At 40.5% G+C, this 20,788-nt stretch overlaps 1 protein-coding gene across 8 annotated transcripts; it reads left to right on the top strand.

The window, feature by feature from the left end:
• Nucleotides 1–2,140: 2,140 nt before the first annotated feature.
• FAM111A (FAM111 trypsin like peptidase A) lies at nt 2,141–13,315 on the top strand. Of its 8 annotated transcripts, none has more exons than XM_005577774.4 (4): nt 2,141–2,256; nt 2,371–2,478; nt 7,106–7,223; nt 10,015–13,315. In XM_005577774.4, the coding sequence occupies exons 3-4, from the start codon at nt 7,143–7,145 to the stop codon at nt 11,767–11,769; spliced, it is 1,836 nt and encodes a 611-aa protein (XP_005577831.3). In that variant the 5' UTR covers nt 2,141–2,256; nt 2,371–2,478; nt 7,106–7,142; the 3' UTR covers nt 11,770–13,315. The 8 variants fall into 8 exon arrangements, 7 of the variants coding, with proteins under 7 accessions (XP_005577831.3, XP_015290165.3, XP_045227829.2 ...); XM_015434679.3 differs by having other exon boundaries at nt 7,067–7,223; XM_045371894.2 differs by having other exon boundaries at nt 6,974–7,223.
• Nucleotides 13,316–20,788: the final 7,473 nt, after the last annotated feature.

The following is a 20,788-nucleotide window of genomic DNA, read 5'->3' as shown; positions in this document are numbered from 1 at the left end:
TTTATGCCCTTTCAGCAGTAAGCCAACACATAACTTATGATGCCATAAACGTTTTTAAAATAAATATAATTAAAATTATACAAAATGACAAAAATTTCAGAAAGAATGTTGATAAATATCTTGGTACATAGTAGGTTTAGCTGCGCAGATATTAGGTAGAGGAACATGTTTTATATCTTCTATAATAATAACTTTTTATTATTTCCTTGTGCACTAATATTTTAATATATCAAAATCATTTGAATAACCTTCCTAGTAAATCTCAACTTCATAGATTGAAAACTTTTTTTAAAACTTTACTTTTAAGTTTAGTGGTACATGTGCAGGTCTGTTATATAGGTAAACTCATGTCATGGGGGTTTGATGTACAGATTATTTCACCACCAAGGTATGAAGCCGAGTACCCGTTAGTTATTTTTCCTGATCCTCTCCCTCCTCCCATCCTCCACCCTCCGATAGGCCCCAGCGTCTGTTGTTCCCCTCTGTGTGTCCATGTGTTCTCATCATTTAGCTCCCACTTATAAGTGATACTATGCAGTATTTGATTTCTGTTCCTGCATTAGTTTGCCAAGAATAATGGCCTCTAGCTCCATCCATGTCCCTGTATAGGACATGATCTCATTATTTGTTATGGCTGTGTAGTATTCAATGGTATACTGAGTTTTCTTTATCCAGTCTACCATTGACAGGCATTTAGGTTGATTCTTTGCTATTGTGAACAGTGCTGCAAGGAACATATGTGTTCATGTGTCGAAAGAATGATTTATATTCCTTTGGGTGCATACCCAGTCATGGGATTGCTGGGTTGAATGTTAGTTCTCTTTTTAAATCTTTGAGGAATTGCCACACTGTTTTCCACAATGGTTGAACTAATTTACACTCTCACCTAGTATATAACCCTTCCTTTTGGAAACAAATTTTATCAGTATATTCAATTCTTAACACCCTTGTTTTAGAATATTTTAAGCCTATTGTCCTTTAATCACCATTTGCTTACACATTGAAATGTAAAACAGGCAAAAGAGAAAGAAGGAAGAAAGGAGGGAAGGAGGGAGGGAGAAAATTGAGAGAGAAACAAAGATAAAAGAAAAAAAGAAAGAAGGAAGGAAGGAAAAAAGAAAGAAAGAAAGAAAGAGAGAGAGGGAGGGAGGGAGGGAGAGAAAGAAAGGAGAAGAAGGATAGAAGGAAGAATAAAAGAAAAAAGAGAAAGAGAAAGAAGGAAGGAATGAAAGAAGGAAAGAAAGAAAGAACGAAAATTGTCTCCAGAGTAGAACTCTTGGCTGCCATTGTTTGGATGCTGGGTAATAGCTGTGATTACCCTTTCTGAATCTAGGAATGCACAGATTCCAAAAGTGAGTATCACAGAAAAAGTCAGCATTCAAATATGTTTTAAGTTTACTCTATCCAAACCCCAAAGAACCCACAGGAGATGAAGCCGTAATTTTAGCTTCCCTTGGTGTATTGTACATGCATTTAAGGCCAGTTCCTTCCTCCAAATTCCCACGTGTTTTGTAGTTACCAACACACCATTCAACCCTATCTGTTTATATACATCATACAGTCCTCTGTCGATTGCATAAAAGTCGTCCCCTTTGTGACTGTAGTCGCCTTCTCCAAAACACATCTACTCAGAATGCAGGTTCTTAAACAGCAGGCTGCCTTGAAAACCCTCTCCAATCTTCTTTGATCATCCGCTTTCAGATGCATATTCCTAGAGCCCGTATCATCTTCTTCATCACTATCATCAACGTCTCCACATATTGATGAACGTTTGGAGAATCGATTTATGACAAGGACGTTTACTCTTCCTGCATCCGCGGCTTCTTAGTGATTTTGTCCGAGTGTCCAGGCCTATCCCATCTGCTGGGGATGCCGCCCCCTGGGAAATGCCTGCATGTCCCCACTTACCCAACTAGCCTCAGGGCCTCCTGTGGGCTGCAGCAGGTGGCGCGCTGCAGACCCCAGCCTGGTGCCTCCACGCTTCCTCCCCAGCCATGATGTACAGGCGAGGACAAGCACATTCTTGCGCCCCGACTTCCGCCTACGCTTCCCGCGCGCGCGAGACTCAAGTTGGCTCTGCCGCCAACATCCCAGCTCCTCCCACATCTGAGTTTTGATTTCCTGCTCCCTCTGCAGCCCCGCCCAGGCCAACCTACCCGTGACTAGGACGCTTTCGCTTTAGTTCTGGCTTTCCAATACTCGGGACTGGGGAAACCTGGAGAATAGAAGGAGGCAAGGACCGCCGTGGGCAGCGAGGTCAGTGAGACAGGGTCCTGCTCGCGGCGTCAAGGAGGATCGCTGTGGGTGCGTAGGATGGGCGCGCTCCCTCGGCCTTGCCTTTCCAACCACTCTTTTTTTGCATGCCACCAGGTATCCCCACCGCAGCCAATCGGCTTCCGAAGTAGGTGAGTTGCTGTCTAAAGAGAAAGACAAACTCCAGTATCTTTCAGTCCATCGGCCAGACGCGCCACTCCCCAGGTGAGTTGTTTTTTGTTGTACTCGTGTAAAAGAAAAGTTCAAGGGAAGAGAACAGGTTCAAGTCTGCTTCTCACGCTGGCTCTGGGGATTAGGAAGTTCAGAAAGTTTTGTTTCCGACTGGCAGTGCTGTCTGATATAAACACAGCGTCAAGTACTGCACGCTGCAGCTACCTGAGGCCCCCGAACGGCCAGTCTCCCAGCTTTTCCAGTGGTCCACAGAAGCAAAAGAAAGGAGAGACAGAAGAGGGGAGAGGTGCGTGGGAGGTTTAGGCGGAAGAGGCACGGCTGATTTAAAAGTGAAAGAAAGTAACCAATTGGTTCGCAGACAACCTTAAAAGGCTGGCGATTCAAACCCCTAGCCCCACCTGCTCCGTTTCCCGCCGAGCTGGAGCTCTGGAGTCTTTGCTTCCTCAAATGCGAGCGGGACCTGCACTGAGCGCTGGATTCCAGGCCCAGTGCTGGCGAGGCGCGCAGTGAGAGAGCACATAGAGCGCTGGGGTGCTCCACGGGTACGTACGGCGCGGCCGCGGCGGGCTCGAGTCCCGACTGGGAGGGGAGGGAGCTGGGTGCCCGGAAGTCAGGGACTGACAGCGCCACCCATCTGGGGAGCCGGGAGGACGCAAGTTTTATTTTGGTGGTGCTGTAAGTCCCCTTGTGTGCCGGGTCGAGGGGAGGGAGCGGGGCGGCGTGGTAAGATTGGAAGAGGCTTAGAGTTGGCCTCGACTCCTGCCCTTGCCCCTGGAAAGGCAGAAAGTGGGGGTTGGGGTGGGGAGAAGCAGGAAGAGAGGGAGAGTGAAGGAGGGGAGGAGAGGGAGGGAGGCAGAGAGGGGGAAGAAGAGAGGGAGGGAAGGAGAGATTGAGAGACAGAGAAATTCCTAAGGGGAGCTGTTAGGTGGGCTGGACATGGGCCCCTGGCCGCACTGCTTTATCCCTTTGCTGTAGGAAGCCAAGCAGGTCATTTAGCTAAGTAGAACCCTGACCTCAAGTATAAAACAAGGGTTGGTATAGGATAGCTAAGAGTTCTTTATATTTTGATATAATCTGATTCATCCTGGATACTGGAGACAATGTAGGAAAGAGAGGATATTGGAGTGTTTTCTTAACCTCTTGCCCCTTTCCACTGTGATTGCTCAAGTACATGCAAAATTCATGTTTCTTTCTGCCCATTTTATTTTCTTTTTAGTCTGTGTCTATTAATCACTCCTAAAGCAGCTGGATCCTCTCTCAGACTTCCTAAGATGAGACTTCATAAACAGACACAGTGAATCCCTAGATTTTCTTAATAGTTGGGCAACAAGTTCTTGCATTTAAGGATGTTGCAACATAGACCAGTTCCGCAATTATATATTTTCTATTTTTGTTTTCCTAGGTTCTCTGCTGTTTAAAAAGTACCCCTGTAGTGAGTGTATTGATATTGATAACATTTACATCACCTTTTTATTGATTATTTACTGGGCAACCTATTACAGGCAGCGTTTTAAAGGCTTTGCATGCTCTCTCTTTATATACATATATACACACACATACTATGTATAGATAGATTGCATATACATATGTGTACATATATATAGTGTGTATGTGAGAGAGAGAGAGATGGCATCTTGCTCTGTTGGTCAGGCTGGAGGGCAGTGGTATGATCTCAGCCCACTGCAACCTCTGCCGCCCAGGTACAAGCCATTCTCCTGCCTCAGCCTCCCAAGTAGCTGGGATTACAGGCACCCACCACCATGCCCAGCTAGTTTTAAATTCTTAGTAGAGACAGGTTTTCACCAGGTTGGCCAAGCTGGTCTCAAACTCCTGACCTCAAGTGATTCATTAGCCTTGGCCTCCCAAAGTGCTGGGATTATAGGCATGAGCTACCGTGCCCAGACCACAATGTATTCCTTAATCTTCATAACAAGGTTGATTCCCATCTTAGGGTGAGGAAAATGAGGGAAGAATAGTTAATTAATATGCCCAAGGTCATGCAGCTAGGAAGTGGCTACCTGATATTTGAACTCAGACGGTCTTATAAGGTCTAACATTATTTTAGCACTTCCATATTCATTATCTCATTTAGAATCATTGCTTCTTTTTACAAACAAGAAATTGAGGCACAGAAAGGCTAAATGAATTTCCTTAGTCATTGATTGACAGTAAACTAGAAAGCCAGGACTCTTGCTCCGTAGTGGAATGGTTACGAGAGTAAACGTAGCCTTTAGATAACTTCCATTTGACAAGAAATACAGGGGCTAGATGAACAATGACATGAGGAAGCAACCCAGGAGGTGAACATTCTCTAGAGATAATTTCTCTGTTCTCTTCAACAAATCAATGCTTTTTCTAGAACAAAAGAGCCGTATAAGACATATAAAGGAAACTGTGTACTTCAGTTGGATCCTAGTATGAATAAATCAGTATTGTGATTATATAAGAAAAAGTACGTAATTTTTAGAGATGGGAAGTGACCATTAGCATTTAAATGTCATGATGTTTCTAGCTGTAACATAAATCATCTAGTAAAATAAAAGGATGGTGTAAGGGTAGCCAAACCCAAGTTCAGCAACTCACACCTCAAAGCCAAACATCAGAGATGAGAGTTGGTGGGAGGAAAAGCAGGTTCCTTCAGAGAGCCAGCAAACTGAAAAGTTGGCAGACTAGCATCCCAAAGTGCCCTCTTAAGTGAGTACAAGTTTCAGGCTCTTTATGTTAAGGGCATGGGGAAGAGAAGGGATTTACAATCAAGAAGTGACCATTGACTGCAGACATCTGAGCACCATCAGGGGTCCAAGAAGGTTGGGAATGTCTTTGTCCTGATGTTCCAGTGAGCCCAAGCATTGATTTGTTGAAGAGAACAGATAAGTTGTCTCTATAGCATGTTGATTTCCTGGGCTGCTTCTACGTGTTGTTGTTTAACTTATGTTCTAGCCCCTGTATTTCTTGTCAAATGGAAGTTATCTAAAGATTATATTTATTCTCCACATCACAACCCTCCTATAAATTTTTAACGATGTGTAGTTGTTTACATACTTTCCCTTTAATCCCAGAGTTAGTTTTTAAAACTACGTGTTTTTGCATATTATCTCACTGCTCTAAAATTAACCTCCCCTCCATGCATGAATGGGTAAAGGCCCCGTGAACAAAAATAAAGTTAGTTATGTTAGTTCTTTTACTGTTTCACTGTTATATAAGTTGGCAAAAATGAACAATTGTTAACTATGTGATAGGTATGTACAGGTTCATTATACCATTCTCTCATTTTTTTCTCTAATAAATTTTTCATAATAAAAAGTCTTGAAAGTATATTCTCTGAGTTGTATGACCTTGAGTAGAAGTTTAAGCTCCCTGGGTGTTCCAGCTCTTTGCCAGTAAAATGAGATGATAGTACCTATCTCATAGGGTTGTAAGAATTACATGAGGTAGTTGATGAAAAGCATTTAGAAAAGGGCATAGTACACTGTATGCCTATTCCATTCGTTTATTGAATGTACCTTTAGAAATGTATCTTTTTCAAGGGCCTGACATGTCTCAGACATAGTTTTTAGATATTGAGGTACTAAGGACAGACATGGCTGCTGCCCTCAATGGTATTTGTTTTTCTAGCGGTATTTATTACTATTGAAGATGTCACTATTTTATTTAAAGTTTGTTCAACCTCTTCTAGGGAGACATCAGAGGAGAGATAGAAGGAAAAATACCTCTTTAAACAAAAAATCTAAAGCAGCAACCTAAGGTTTCTGACTATCATACCTGGCACACTTTCCAGATTTCTTTATTTATTTATTTTTTTTTTTTGAGACGGAGTCTCGCTCTGTCGTCCAGGCTGGAGTGCAGTGGCGCGATCTCCACTCACTGCAAGCTCTGCCTCCCAGGTTCAAGCCATTCTCCTGCCTCAGCCTCCAGTGTAGCTGGGACTACAGGTGCCCGCCACTGCACCTGGCTAATTTTTGTACTTTTTTTTTAGTAGAGACGGGGTTTCACCATGTTAGCCAGGATGTTCTCAATCTCCTGACCTCGTGATCCGCCTGTCTCAGCCTCCCAAAGTGCTGGGATTACAGGCGTGAGCCACTGCACCCGGCCCCAGATTTCTTTTTAAAATCTCATTCCAAGTTTCTTTCATCAGCTGTTTCCTCACCACTTCCCTGTAATTTTATCTTCCCTTGCCGTCTTCATCTTAAATGGAGACCAGATTTTAACATCAATGTAAGTAGAACACCTTTTTGAAATTTCCAACTGAAAATTATTATATTATTTATACCTGCATTTGAATTCCACCTCTGCCACATAGCTCTGGCCTTGGGCAGCTCGTCTACCTTCTCTAAGCTATACTTTCGTCATCAGCAAAGTGTAGATATACCTAATTTGCATAGTATCTATAGGAATTTGCAACTAGAGATAATTTTCATAAAGTGTTTAGTATAATTTTCATGAAGTGCCTGACACGCAGTATTCTGGAAAAGGGAGCTTTTATTGTTGAGGTGATTATAGTTGGTGAATAAACTATCTATTTGCTAAGGTACCATCTCCAGGGAGAGCAAGGCTGGAGCTCAAGGGGAAAGATGGGACATAGGACACCAGCTAATCTTTTCCTCTGTACAATTAATGACAGCTTTGAAGATACTGCTATAACTTGAAAATTTGAAATTAGTATTTCAGCTGAACCATCCATTCATCTTCAAGCCATCATGAGCTGTAAGAAGCAGAGGTCACAGAAGCACTCAGTCAATGAAAAATGTAATATGAAAATCGATCACTATTTTTCTCCGGTATGTCTGTAAATTCTACTTATGTAATCTAGTCATCCCTTGGTATCCATGTGGGATTTGTTCCAGGATTTCCCTTGGATACCAAAATCCATGAATGCTCAAATTATTCACATAACATGTCATAGTATTGGCATATAATGTATCATATCCTCCTGTATACTTTAAATCATCTCTGGATTATTTATATTACCTAATAAGAGGTAAATGCTATGTAAAATGTTGATATACTATATTGCTTAGGGAATAATGACAAGAAAAAAGTCATGCATGTTTAGTTCAGGCACACTAGTTTTTATTCCCAAAATATTTTCAATCTGCAGTTGGTTGAACCCATAGATACAGAACCCACGTATACTAAAGCCTGTTTACCAATATTAGACTTACCTATCCTTGGCATTGGGTTTTATAGTTCTTCTTGCCAAGAAATTACCTGGAGTGTTGGAAATATTAAATAACTAAAATTGTCCTTACTTATTTTATCCTTTCTATTTTGGGGGTAGCATGGGGAAGGGAGTTGTAATACAAATCTTGGCTATATCAAAGCAGTCTTTAATGAAAAACTATTTTAATATTTCTTGAATAACAAAAACTTCAATACAGTATGTTACAGTAAACTATGTAATAAACCAAAATTAATGCAATTTCATAGCATGAAAACATATACCATTCCAAATGTGGCTGAGCTATTCAATTGTAATTATAACCCACGTTTGAATACAGTTTATAAAACAATTTTTTGATATATTTGTTCTTACCATAACCTTGTTAGGAAGTCAGGAAGGATTCTGACAAATCTTCACTTTGTTTATTGGAGAAGAGGGAGCAAGTGAGTTGTTGCTTAAGACAGGAATGAAGTGAAGACTTGGAGTTAAGTTTAATGACATGTAATTGGGCCTTTTTCTACTGATTGGGCTCTGTTATCATATCAAACAATTGTATCTTTTCCTGAGTCTAAAATGCTCCTTGAATTTATCAAGAAAAATGTTGAAGAATGATAAACATTTGAGTATGCAGCTTACAATTTCTCAACTTGTTTTGTTTTGTTTTTCCCGGTTCTGGAAAACTAGAATATCCAAGTATCTAAAAAGTCTAAGGCAAACTTAGTTATGTTTTTCTCTATCCTATTCCATGACAGAGCTAATTACTATATCCTATTCCTCTTCCCCTTTCAGAGGTGTCTATGTCTGCCCAAGAATCACTTTAATAAATAGGAAATTTATCATAGTACTCCAACAGGGTGTATGAAAAGATGTTTCTGATAGCCTTAGGCTGAAGGGATGCTCTTTGAGAGTTCATATGTGTGCCCAAGGAAATTTGTATTACCTTAAGTCCCTTTTATTTATTTATTTTTGATCTGGAATATTAGTATAAAGAAGAGAAACAAATGTTAACATGTGCTAGTCATTGTGCTAGGCATTGTCATACAATGATGCTACACTTAATCTTTACAATATTCCTGGCATTGTTATTCCCAGTAGCAGTAAGGGGCATTGCTGGCATATGGACCCATATCTGCTGGTACCCATGCCATGATGAATATGACTTGGGAAAAATGTGTTTTTTAGACATAAGAAACAGACACTCTAATTTTTCATCGAGTTTCTACTATTTGATTAATCCTCTTTATTTAATTCCACTCCCCACCTTCACCCCTGTTTCTTAAGATAATGCCCTACAAAAATGACAATCATAAATGCAAAGTTTACCAAAAAGAATATATACACTAGTCCAATGGAAAAAATAATTGGATTAGGAATTGCAATTTTGATACTCTATTTATTGGTTATCATGTGACCCTAGAAAAGACGTCTACAAGAAAAACTTTCAGTGCCTTAGTTTATCCATCAAAAGGACAGATAAGTCATGTTTGTTCCTCCTTATTTTATAAAATTTGGGGATTACTGGATGTAATAGAGAAAATAATTTGAGTTCTTTTCATGCTATATGCTGGGTGAATCATAGTATTTATGTCACAAATAACTATATTATAACCAAATGATTAGTTAAATAATGATGATTTTGTTTAATATGTCATGCTTATAATAAATTGTGGTAGCCTATTGCTGAATTCAGTATTTCAAGAACAATTTTTTTGCTGTAATTTATCATTGTCCTCAGGAAATATAAAAATTATATAGCTGAAGATAATAAACAAGTCCTGAAATAAAACTATTTCAAATACTAGTGGACTTTTTTGGGGGGGGCGGTTGATGGAGCAACTTTTGTTGCCCAGGCTAGAGCGCAATGGCTCAATCTTGGCTCACTGCAACCTCCACCTCCCAGGTTCAAGCGATTCTTCAGCCTCAGCCTCCCAAGTATCTGAGACTACAGGCGCATGCCAACATACCCGGCTAATTTTTGTATTTTTAGTGGAGACGGGATTTCACCATGTTGGTCAGGCTGGTCTCGAACTCCTGACCTCAGGTGATCCCCCTGCCTTGGCCTGCCAAAATGCTGGAATTGCAGGCGTGAGCCACCATGCCCGGCCGCTAGTGAGCTTTTAAGAATCTCTGTTTTAGAGGCACCTGGGAAAAAAAATTTGTTTCTTCCCTCATATTTTTCAGAAAAATACACTAGTGTAGTAGTATCGAGAGTTCATCTAACAGATGTTATAGGAAGCTAAGCTTTCATTTTGGATCCCATGTCAAGCAGTGATTTAATTCTATTCACTGGCCCTTTTAGATTAGTTCCAAGTTTCTCATAGGAATTTTGTGAATTGCATACCTGAAAAGAGAAACAAAAGACGAGGGTTGCATTCAGAGTTTTAAAGTATCTTAACATTTATTTTTAGGTCTCTAAAAAGCAACAGAATAATTCCAGTACTTCTCAAATCAGGATGGAGTCTAGAGGAGGCCCAAGAGACGTAACTAATACCCAGGCTCAAGAATTCCATTCACTTAAGAAAAATCCAGAAGACCAGACTATGCCCAAAAATAGGATAATACTTGTTACCTTGGATGTAAACTACAGGAAAAACCAAAATATGAAACATGAGCTCACACATAGTGAGAATGGTAGCTTATATATGGCTCTCAACACTCTCCAGGCTCTCAGAAAAGAGATAGAAACTCACCAAGGCCAAGAAATGCTTGTGCGTGGCACAGAAGGAATCCAAGGGTACATAAACCTGGGAATGCCCCTCAGTTGTTTCCCTGAAAGCTGCCATGTGGTCATTACGTTTTCCCAAAGTAAAAGTAAGCAGAAGGAAGATAACCACGTATTTGGCCGGCATGACAAAGCATCGACTGAATGTGTCAAATTTTACATTCATGCAGTTGGAATTGGGAAGTACAAAAGAAGGATTGTTAAATGTGGGAAGCTTCACAAAAAAGGGTGCAAACTCTGTGTTTATGCTTTCAAAGGAGAAACCATCAAGGACGCTCTGTGCAAGGATGGCAGATTTCTTTCCTTTCTGGAGAATGATGATTGGAAACTCATTGAAAACAATGACTCTATTTTAGAAAGCACCCAGCCAGTCGATGAATTAGAAGGCAAACACTTTCAGGTTGAGGTTGAGAAAAGAATGGTCCCCAGTGCAGCAGCTTCTTGGAATCCTGAGTCAGAGAAAAGAAACACCTGTGTGTTGAGAGAACAAATCGTGGCTCAGTACCCCAGTCTGAAAAGAGAAAGTGAAAAAATCAAGGAAAACTTCAAGAAAAAAATGAAAGTAAAAAATGGGGAAACATTATTTAAATTGCATAGAGTAAGGTTTGGGAAAGTAACAAAAAACTCTTCTTCGATTAAAGTAGTGAAACTTCTTGCACATCGCAGTGACTCAGTTGGGTACTTATTCTGGGACAGTGCAACTACGGGTTGCGCCACCTGCTTTGTTTTTAAAGGATTGTTCATTTTAACTTGTCGGCATGTAATAGATTACATTGTGGGAGACGGAATAGAGCCAAGTAAGTGGGCAGCCATAATTGGTCAATGTGTAAGGGTGACATTTGGTTATGAAGAGCCAGAAGGAAAGGAAACAAACTACTTTTTCGTTGAACCTTGGTTTGAGATACATAATGAAGAGCTTGACTATGCTGTCCTGAAACTGAAGGAAAATGGACAACAAGTACCTATGGAACTATACAATGGAATTACTCCTGTGCCACTTAGTGGGTTGATACATATTATTGGCCATCCATATGGAGACAAAAAGCATATTGATGCTTGTGTTGTGATCCCCCAGGGTCAGCGAGCAAAGAAATGTCAGGAACATGTTCAGTCTAAAGAAGCAGAAAGTCCAGAGTATGTCCATATGCATACTCAAAGCAGTTTCGAGGAAATAGTTCACAACCCCGATGTGATTACCTATGACACTGAGTTTTTCTTCGGGGCTTCCGGCTCCCCTGTGTTTGATTCAAAAGGTTCATTGGTGGCCATGCATGTTGCTGGCTTTACTTATAACTACCAAAATGAGACTCGTAGTATCATTGAGTTTGGCTCTACTATGGAATCCATCCTCCTTGATATTAAGCAAAGATATAAGCCATGGTATGAAGAAGTATTTGTAAGTCAGCAGGATGTAGAAATGATAAGTGATGAGGACTTGTGAGAATTCAGTCTGTTAGATTTAAGGGAATGACTTATGGAGTTATTTCATAGGCATTGATAATGGTTTTCTAAATACCAAAATGGTCATCTTATCAATAATAATAATAATGACCATTTTCTATCTGCCAGGCATTTTTCTAAGCACATGAAGAAATTAGTCCTAAAAACACTCTGAGATGGACTATAACTTGCCCAGTTTTTTGTTTCTTTGTTTTGTTTTGTTTGAGACTAAGTCTCACTCTGTCGCCTGGGCTGGAGTGCAGTGGTGCAATCTCAGCTCACTGCAACTTCCACCTCCCAGGTTCAAGCGATTCTTATGCCTCAGCCTCTTGAGTAGCTGGGATTACAGGCAAACGCAACCACACCCAGCTAATTTTTTTTTTTTTTTTTTTTTTTTTTTTGCATTTTTAGTAGAGACAGTTTCACCATGTTGGTCAGGCTGGTCTCGAACTCCCGACCTCGTGATCTGCCTGCCTCAGCCTTCCAAAGTGCTGGGATTACAGGTGTGAGCCACCACGCCTGGCCAACTTGCCCTATTTTAAAGTCAAGCAATGTGAAGAATAACAAGATTAAATAATAATTAGTTTCATGACACTAAAAGTCTTATAATCATTGGGTTTTTTCATCTTTCATATCTTTGCCTAAATTCATTTGCTACAGTGCAGGAACTAAAACTTGTTCATCTCATGATTCCCTACATCTGACATAAGGAAAATAAGTGCTCAGAAAAATGTGCAGGTCAATCAGTTGCAAAAGTTGGGGCTGCAGTTAATGCTTACATAAGAGCTAAATGCTTGATTAGAAATGATCTCAAAGTCTTTTAGAATTTTCAAAATCCTCATATTACTGAAACTGTCAGAATATATGGGTCCTGAAATTCAGATGATAGTCACTCTTCCCATATTTATAGGCTATTGAGGCAAGAGATATCTTAAACATCATATTACTTTATTTAGATTTCTACTATTTCGATTATTAATGTTATGTTTTTCTCATTGTTTTACTTCTTCATGGTATTATGAAGACTGTATAGATGATTCAACCAAGCCTGCAAATCTCCCTCATTTGGAATTCCACTGGACCCAATCTGTTTTCCATTGCCATTGCAATGCTACTAAAGCCATGCAATATCAAGCACCCTCCCTCTACGTGCAGGGACTATAACAGAAGGTGGGCATGTAGGATTTTAAGGGCTGGTTTCAAGGGGTGGAGTGTAGGAAAACAGCCTGTTTTATTGCAAGAGTGATGTCATCTTGAAGTGTAGCTGGCACGATGACTGCTGTTTGACTCCTGCATACCAAGATATTCTGCAGCAATGTCTTTAAACAATGCTGATAGTGCAGATAACCCCTCATAAAGATGCTTATCTAACCTCCCCAGTGGTCAAGTGTTTCACAAGAAAGTCTGAGATATGACCAGCTACACGTTTTGCCAAAAATGCTTGCTATATAAAGGGTACTTTGGGGAGGGTGAGTGCCACCATTTAGTGGCTGCTAGAAACATTGCTTCTGTTTGTAAGTTCCTATTAAATGTTTCTTTCTGAGAAACCATATTTGTCAGCCTCTTTGTTTGGCCTCTCAGTTTCTTTGGTCTTTGGGGATAGGTTTGCACAGACCTGCTCACCATGAAACACCTGGTGACTTTTAATGAAGAATGGTATTAGAAACCAAGATCTAGGCACTAGATATGCTCATCGCTGGTGGGGTGTTGTTTCTTTTAGGCCCCCTTAGCTGACAGGGCAAAGAAATATTTGTGTGTATATTTACCCATATATGTATATGTATACATATGTATATATGCCTTCCTTATCTGTAAATTTCAACTCCAAACAGTGAGAAGCATGAGATGCCTGCCATCCCTCACACATTCACTTAATTGCTTAATCCAAGTATACATATATAGCAGTGTCAGAATTGTTAACCTCTACCTCAATGGGAAATAATTTTATCAACTAGAATACAGTGCCAACATGCAATTTCCTTGCTTTTAGTCTTTTATATTCCATTCATTCCCAAAGTTATTTCAGTCACCCTCTTGTTTCTCACCTCCTTCAGTGACGTTTTATATGCTTATAATACAGTCATACATACATATAATAGTTAGATTTTCTTGTCATAGTTTGAATTCTTTCCTTTGACCCCTTGACCTCCTAAATGATATTTTAATGTGTATCCATTGATTCACTCTGTGCTGTAAAGTTCTGTGGGTTTTATCATACAGAATAGTTACATTACCCTAGAAATCTGTGCTTCACCTATGTATCCCTCATATCCCTCCCCTCTCGCCTGAACCCCAGCCAAAAAAAAAAAAAAAAAAAAAAACTGATCTTTTTACTATATGGTTTTACATCTTCTAGAATGCTATATAATCAGATTCTGTTTATATATTTAGTACATTTTCCACATTTTTCTTTTTTGTTGTTGGTGGTGACTTTTCTGCTTAAATGGGCCCCATTCATAAAACTGAGGTTTTGTCGAGTGTTCCCTAGCAACAGATGGCTCCGATATGCCTTATAAAGAAAATGTATGTATTAGATAAGCTTTTCAGACATGAGTTACAGCATTTTTGGCTGTGAGTTCAATGTTAAGAAATCAACAATATATATTAAATAAGATGTCTTTTTAACAGAAACACACATAAAGCAAGTTTATGTACTGACTTTGATGAAAATGAAGATAATAGGAATTTAACACTGTGTTACTCCTAAAGGCAATGCTTCAGTATTTGCTAATTCAGTATTTGTGGCATCTTTATAACTACTACAATAATGAGAATTGACTGTATCATTTCAAATATGGTTTCAAGCCTAGTGCCTCTCTAATCATCACAGAGACTTAAACTTATGTGACTTTACTGTTTATTAAACAATTTCTGACATATTTTCTCAATACCCATTAGAGCAGATATTATTATACCTGTTTCCTGTGTGAGAAGGAAGTATAACTAAATTTTTGCCAACATTGGTGGTACCTTGGAAAAGACTGGGACTTAATCTTGAAATGTAGCTTATTGTTCTTTCTCCTAACAGCTGGTTCATCAGATCCAGACACTACTATGGCCATTCTTGCATCTGAAGTACACCCACCTTGGATCACTTAAGAAATATTATAAGCATTTCAGAATGTAGCAAATACCTTTTTCTGATTTTCTCTTGTCCTAGCTCTACAGACCAGGTAGCTAGAAAATTCAGCTTAGGCCTGGATTTATCACCACTCACTCATCCAATTCCCGGTTACAGAGCTAACCCACTATCACTTTCTACTCCAGATCTCTCTTTGAAATGGTATAGTGGACTGAACAAAGTTGTAGTGAGTTTAACTGTGCCTGCCCGTAAGGGCTTTGCAGATGTAATTAAATCAAGATTCAAGAGACGAGATCATCCTACACTTACTGGGTGAGCCCTAAATCCAGTAACGAGCATCCTGATAAGTAAAGAAGAAACACAGAGGAGAGACCCAGAAAGAAAGACCACATGAAGATGGAGACAGAGATGGAGAGATACGTCTACAAGCCAGGGGTTGCCAGGGATTGCCAGAGGCCACCAAATGCTAGGAGAGAGGCATGGGACAGGTTCTCAAAACCTCCAGAAGGAACCAACCCTGATAACATCTTCATTTCAGACTTCTGGTCTCCAGAACTGTGCTGTAAGAGAGTAGATTTCCATAGTTGTAAGCCACCAAGTTTGAGGTAATTTGTTATGAACTTGGTGGCTTAAAACAATTTATTCTCTCACAGTCATGAGAGGACAGAAATGTATAACCTGAAGTCAAGGTGCTGGCAGGGCTGTGCTTTCTCCAGAAGGTGCAGCGGGGGTAAGGGTGAGGGAATTAAGGGTCTCCGATTGACCTACCTGTTAATGAGTCTGTGTGGCCAGAGGTAGAATTGAAATAAGCCACCCAAATGATTCTTTGGTTGTTACTCATGTGATTCAGTCTCCTCTGGGCAGGAACAGGAAGAGATGCTCTCATGACAATGGAGCAGCAAGCCCCATAGCCCAGCAGAAAAGCAATGTGGTTGTGACTACTGAGTGAAGAATCCCTGAAGTTGAAATACATGGTGTCAGCAATAAGGACCTTGCTATTTGGTATATAGCTTCAGGTGAACAAAAACGTTTGAAATGTATTTGACTGAATCCAAACTAGTCGTTCAAAACTAAAAATGGATGTAGCCGATTTCCTTTCCCTTTGCCCCCCTTTAACCCATCCCTTCCCTTCCCCCTCAACCTCAGCTGCTTTTAGAGACAGATAATTAGAATGCAACTGAGATCTCTGTCCCCAAATGGGACAGAGGCCATGCACACCTGTGTGCATACACTGGGGACTGCAGGGAGGGAAAGGCTCAAGCTTATGGCTCTGTTGGATTCAGGTGCCCAAGTCACCATCCTATCCTGTCCTGTAAGAGAACAAGATGTTGGGCACAGGAATGGACAAAGGCACCAAGGACTAAAGGATGGAGCTGAGGCAGTGTGCATAGAGGTAGAAAGGGATTTCTGGGCCTGGGTGTTCACCAAATACTGAGAGATGCATGGAAAAGAACTGACACTTGTGCTTAGATTCTGACCCTAGAGCAAGGAGCTAAAGGAGGGAAAAGGCTAGCAACCAAGTTTTCTTCCCTTTCTCTCTACTGTCCTCCATTTGCCACCCTAGCTGTCCTTTCCCTGTCACCCTGAACTTCCCTGGGCTCCTAGACAGGCACAATTGTTGGAGCCTGATTTTCATTATGCTCCTATAGGAGGAAAAGCAAATGAATTCAACTGATGGAGTTTAGGTATGATTTGCTGTGGGAGAAAGAAAGCAAAAATAAGTTGTGGATGGAGCTCCTTGGGCGGATTTAAGATACCGTTGTTGTGGAATGATGTTGCGTGCCTTCACTTCCTCATCTCGTGTCAGAGAGAATCACCCTGTTCAGCAACTGCTTTCTGTGGGACATGTAGATCATCCTCTCGGTTTGTTTCCCTGTCGCCTCTCAGTAGTCTAGCAACAATATAGACTCTTCAAAAGAATGGGAAATCCCAGCTTTGCTTAAATACAGAAGCGCTCACAGGCCATTTTCTAGGACAATATTGCCACCTACTGGAGGCAGCCACAAATGCACACCAATAAAGGCAGCCACCACTTAACCGGCTGCCAAACCCTTGAGATCCACTGCCTGATTCAAGGAGGCCTCTTCCATCTGGCATCCCTTTTTGGAGATGGGTCAACTAAGACTCATTGACTAACAAAGGGAGAATCCAAAAGTCAAAAAAAGCAGTTAAATGAAAATGATATATTCAAGAGCTCAGCTGGGGTGGTCTTGGCATCATATTGGTTTTACAAGAAAAGAAAATGTCAGATGCCTTTCTGGGTGAAGTGTTATCTCCTACTTTGTTACCTGAATTGTGTTATTTTCCTCCGATGAGGGTTTACTGTATCCTCCTGACACAGAGTGAAATCAGATCATTAAGATCTAATTGATAATCAGACCTCTTAATGATCAGATTTCAGTCATGGATAAAATCAACTTGAGACTCAGTTGCAGAACGTCAAGGCTCTGTCTACTTCTGGTTGGCTTCGCTTCTAGACTGTAGCCTGGAAGGGCCCCAGCCGAGGACTTGGGATGTTTACTAGTGTCCTCCCACTTCCTGCCTTATCAAATTCAGAACTCCAATTTTTATCTCCTCAGCACTGTAAGTCTTTAGGGCACTCTGCTCCACTTTTCATAGGATTACTCCAATGGGCACAAGGCATGAAACTTAGTGCCATCTTTAAGGATGTAAAGGGTACAGAAATGATGCTCCCTGTCGTGTATGCATTTAGTTCATCAGTTGTGGAGAATGACCGTTCACTATCACAACCAATTGGTGGGCCCAATTGCAGCCACTGCGCCAGATGTGGAATCTTTGCTAGGTCAAATGCACATTGACTCATACATGGTATGTGGCCATCAATTGAATTAATCCATTCTCTTCTATCTCTATCAGAAAAAGGGATCATAAATAGTTCCACTCATATGGAATAGACAACAGTATACATGTGTATTTTTGCCCTAGGACTATATTAAATATAGTGTTCCTTTTGTTATAATATAGATAGAAAAGGTGTGGACTACCTGTACATCCTTCAGACCATCACACCTGTCTACTATATCGATGTTAACATGCTAATTAGACCAGATGGCAAGAAGTAATCAACACCTTGGAGGTGCCAGTACATGTGCATTTCAGGTGACAGGAAGTAAATCCTATGAGGAATCAGAGGCCCCCTAAATCAGGGGCATGCTAAGACAACCCATCCAAAGAAAAGGATGAATTATTGAATCTTGCATACCCCATGGAGAAAAAGAAAGTACACTGCCTGATAAACCTCTTTGGGTTCTAAAGATAGCATATTCTACACATGGGTATACTGTTTCAGTCAATTTACAGGGGACACTATAGCCTACCAACCTTGAGTGGGGTCTGGATTAGGAAAGGGTCCCAGAAGATCCAAGCTATAGTGAAAACAGTACGGCTACTTTGACCGTGTGCCCTGGCTGACCCTCTGGTATCAGAAGTATCAGATGTGGGAAAAGATAGCATGTGGAGTTGATAGCAAGCCCAAGTGGGAAAAGTACAAGGCAAAGTTTTGGGGTTCTGGAGAAATGCCATGTTTTTGCAGTGAAGAATTATATATCTTTTGAATAACAACTCCTTTTGAATTATATTCTGTTTGAATATGCCTTTTGGCCCCTGGTAGGAGCACCTAACCATGAGACATTAAGTGACTCTGCATCCAAATCTCCCCATTTTGTAATGAGTTCTATCAGATTTATCAAGTCATAATGTCAAGTGTGGCCAAAAAAACCAGTCTCTCATATAATGGAGTTGGAATACCTAGCATTGAGCAGCATGAGAAAGAAAGGAGACCACAAGTGAGTTGTATGAGAAATGTGAGGAGCAGGCTCCCAAAGATGTTCACAGCCTAATCCCTGGAATATGACTATGTAGGTTATATGGAAAAAGGGAATTAACGTTGCAGAGGGAATTAAGACTGCTAATCATCTAAGTTTAAGATAGCAAGGTTATCTTGGATATCTGGATGGCCTGATGTAACCACAATGATTCTTAAAAATGAGAAAAGGGAGAATCAGAGATTCAGAGGGAAATGTGACCATGAAAGAGGCATAGAGAGATGCAACACTGCTGGCTTTGAAGATGGAGGAAGGGGCCGTGAACCAAGAAATGTGAGTGAGCTCTAGGAGAAAGAAGAGGCAAGGAAATAGATTCTCTTCTAAATCCTCCAAAGAGAACTTCATTTTAGTCCAGCAAGACACATGTCAGATGTCTGACCTATACAGGCCTATACTTGGGCCTGGGAAACAAAGGGTAGAGGCAGGAAGGGCCCTGCTTACCTTTATCTGTATTCCTAATAATACACTTAGGGAATTTGTGCTTCCTGTCTCTCCGTCTGCCATTCATGGCCCTGCCAGCCCCCAAGTCAGGACTCTGTAGGATGAAAGGTCCTGATTCCCTATGGGGGCACACTTCTGCCAGGGGACATGGAAAGAGTCCCGCTGAACTCTAAGCCATAGCTTCTGCCTGTCACTGCAAAGACTTTGTATCCAGAGACCATTATGCAAGAAGAGTCACTGTCTGGGCTCAGGCAATTAACCCAGTTCTTCAGGAGGAGGAAGTGCTTATGTGACCCAGTAAGGGCAGAAAGAAATATGTTTGCCACTCACATGATCCATTTGGACCCTACTTGACCAAATTTGATAGTAAACAGACAATTGCACCACCCTAGCTTGAAAATAGCATGGGAGCCAGGGTCTCAGACCCCTCAAAAATGAAGACTTGGGTCACGCCACCAGGTAAGACACCAATACTAGAAGAAGCATTACAGGAGACTGAGGGTAATTTAGAATGGACACCAGAAAAGGGAGACAGTAAAAATCAGTCACATCCCCTAAATCAATTGCTCTGAGAAAAAGGAGAATTCTCTCTGAAATTCCAAATAAAATAAATTCTCCCTTTTATTTATTATTTTATTTGAGAGAATTCTCTCTCAAATTCCAGCTGTACATTGTACCAACTAGAATTTGAAACCAAAAACAATACCATTTGTTTGAGCAATTCCCCTCCTTCCCATCCAAACTAACTTGCTGAGATTTTGATTGCAGTTGCAATGAATCTATAGAACAAGTTGGGAAGAACTGAAAATGTGACAATATTGAGTCTTTCTATAAAGGTACATTGAATATCTCTCCATTTATTTAGTCATTCTTTGATTTCATTCATCAGAATTTTGTAGTTTTCTTCATAAAGAGCTTGTTTAGCCTTTTTAGATTTATGCCCCCAGGTGTCCCTTCCCAGTGGAGTTGTATAGATAGTGCTATTTCTCCCAACCACAATGTGTGACAATACACATGAAGTATCGTCAACCAGGGAAGCTCATCTGAGCTTCAGTGTCAGGGTTTTTACTGGGGGCTAGTGATGTAGATATGGCTGAACTTAGTCTCCAGATCCTCCAGAAGTGGTGCTGATAATGTGTGGCCCAAGGCCACCACTATCAATATTAAATAAATTAGACTTCAGATCAGAGAAAATTACCAGAGACAGAGAGTGCTATTATATAATAATAAAAGGATCGATCACCAAAAAGACATAGTAATTACAGATATGCAAGCACAAAACAACGAAGTGACACAATATGTGAAGCAAATCCTGATATAATTAAAAGGAGAAATAGGCAAATCCACAATTATAGTTGGAGAGCTCAACATCCTTCTCTCTCAACAACTTATGGAATAACTATACAGAAAAACAGCCTGGATATGGAAGAACTGAACAACATGATAAATCAACAGGGTCTACTGGTCATTTATAGAACACTCCATCCAACAGTAGAGTACACATTCTTTTCAAGCACCCACAGAATGAATACAAAGATAGATCATATCCTAGGCCATGACACAAACCTCAACAAAGTTGAAAGAGCTGAAATCATATTGAATGTGTCCTCTGGGCTACAATGGAATCAAAACTAGAAATCAATAACCTAACA

Source organism: Macaca fascicularis, chromosome 14 (genome assembly GCF_037993035.2).
Source record: "Macaca fascicularis isolate 582-1 chromosome 14, T2T-MFA8v1.1".
NCBI lineage: Eukaryota > Metazoa > Chordata > Mammalia > Primates > Cercopithecidae > Macaca > Macaca fascicularis.
The sequence above is the reverse complement of the archived record's forward strand: the minus strand, read 5'-3'. Positions and strand labels throughout refer to the sequence as shown.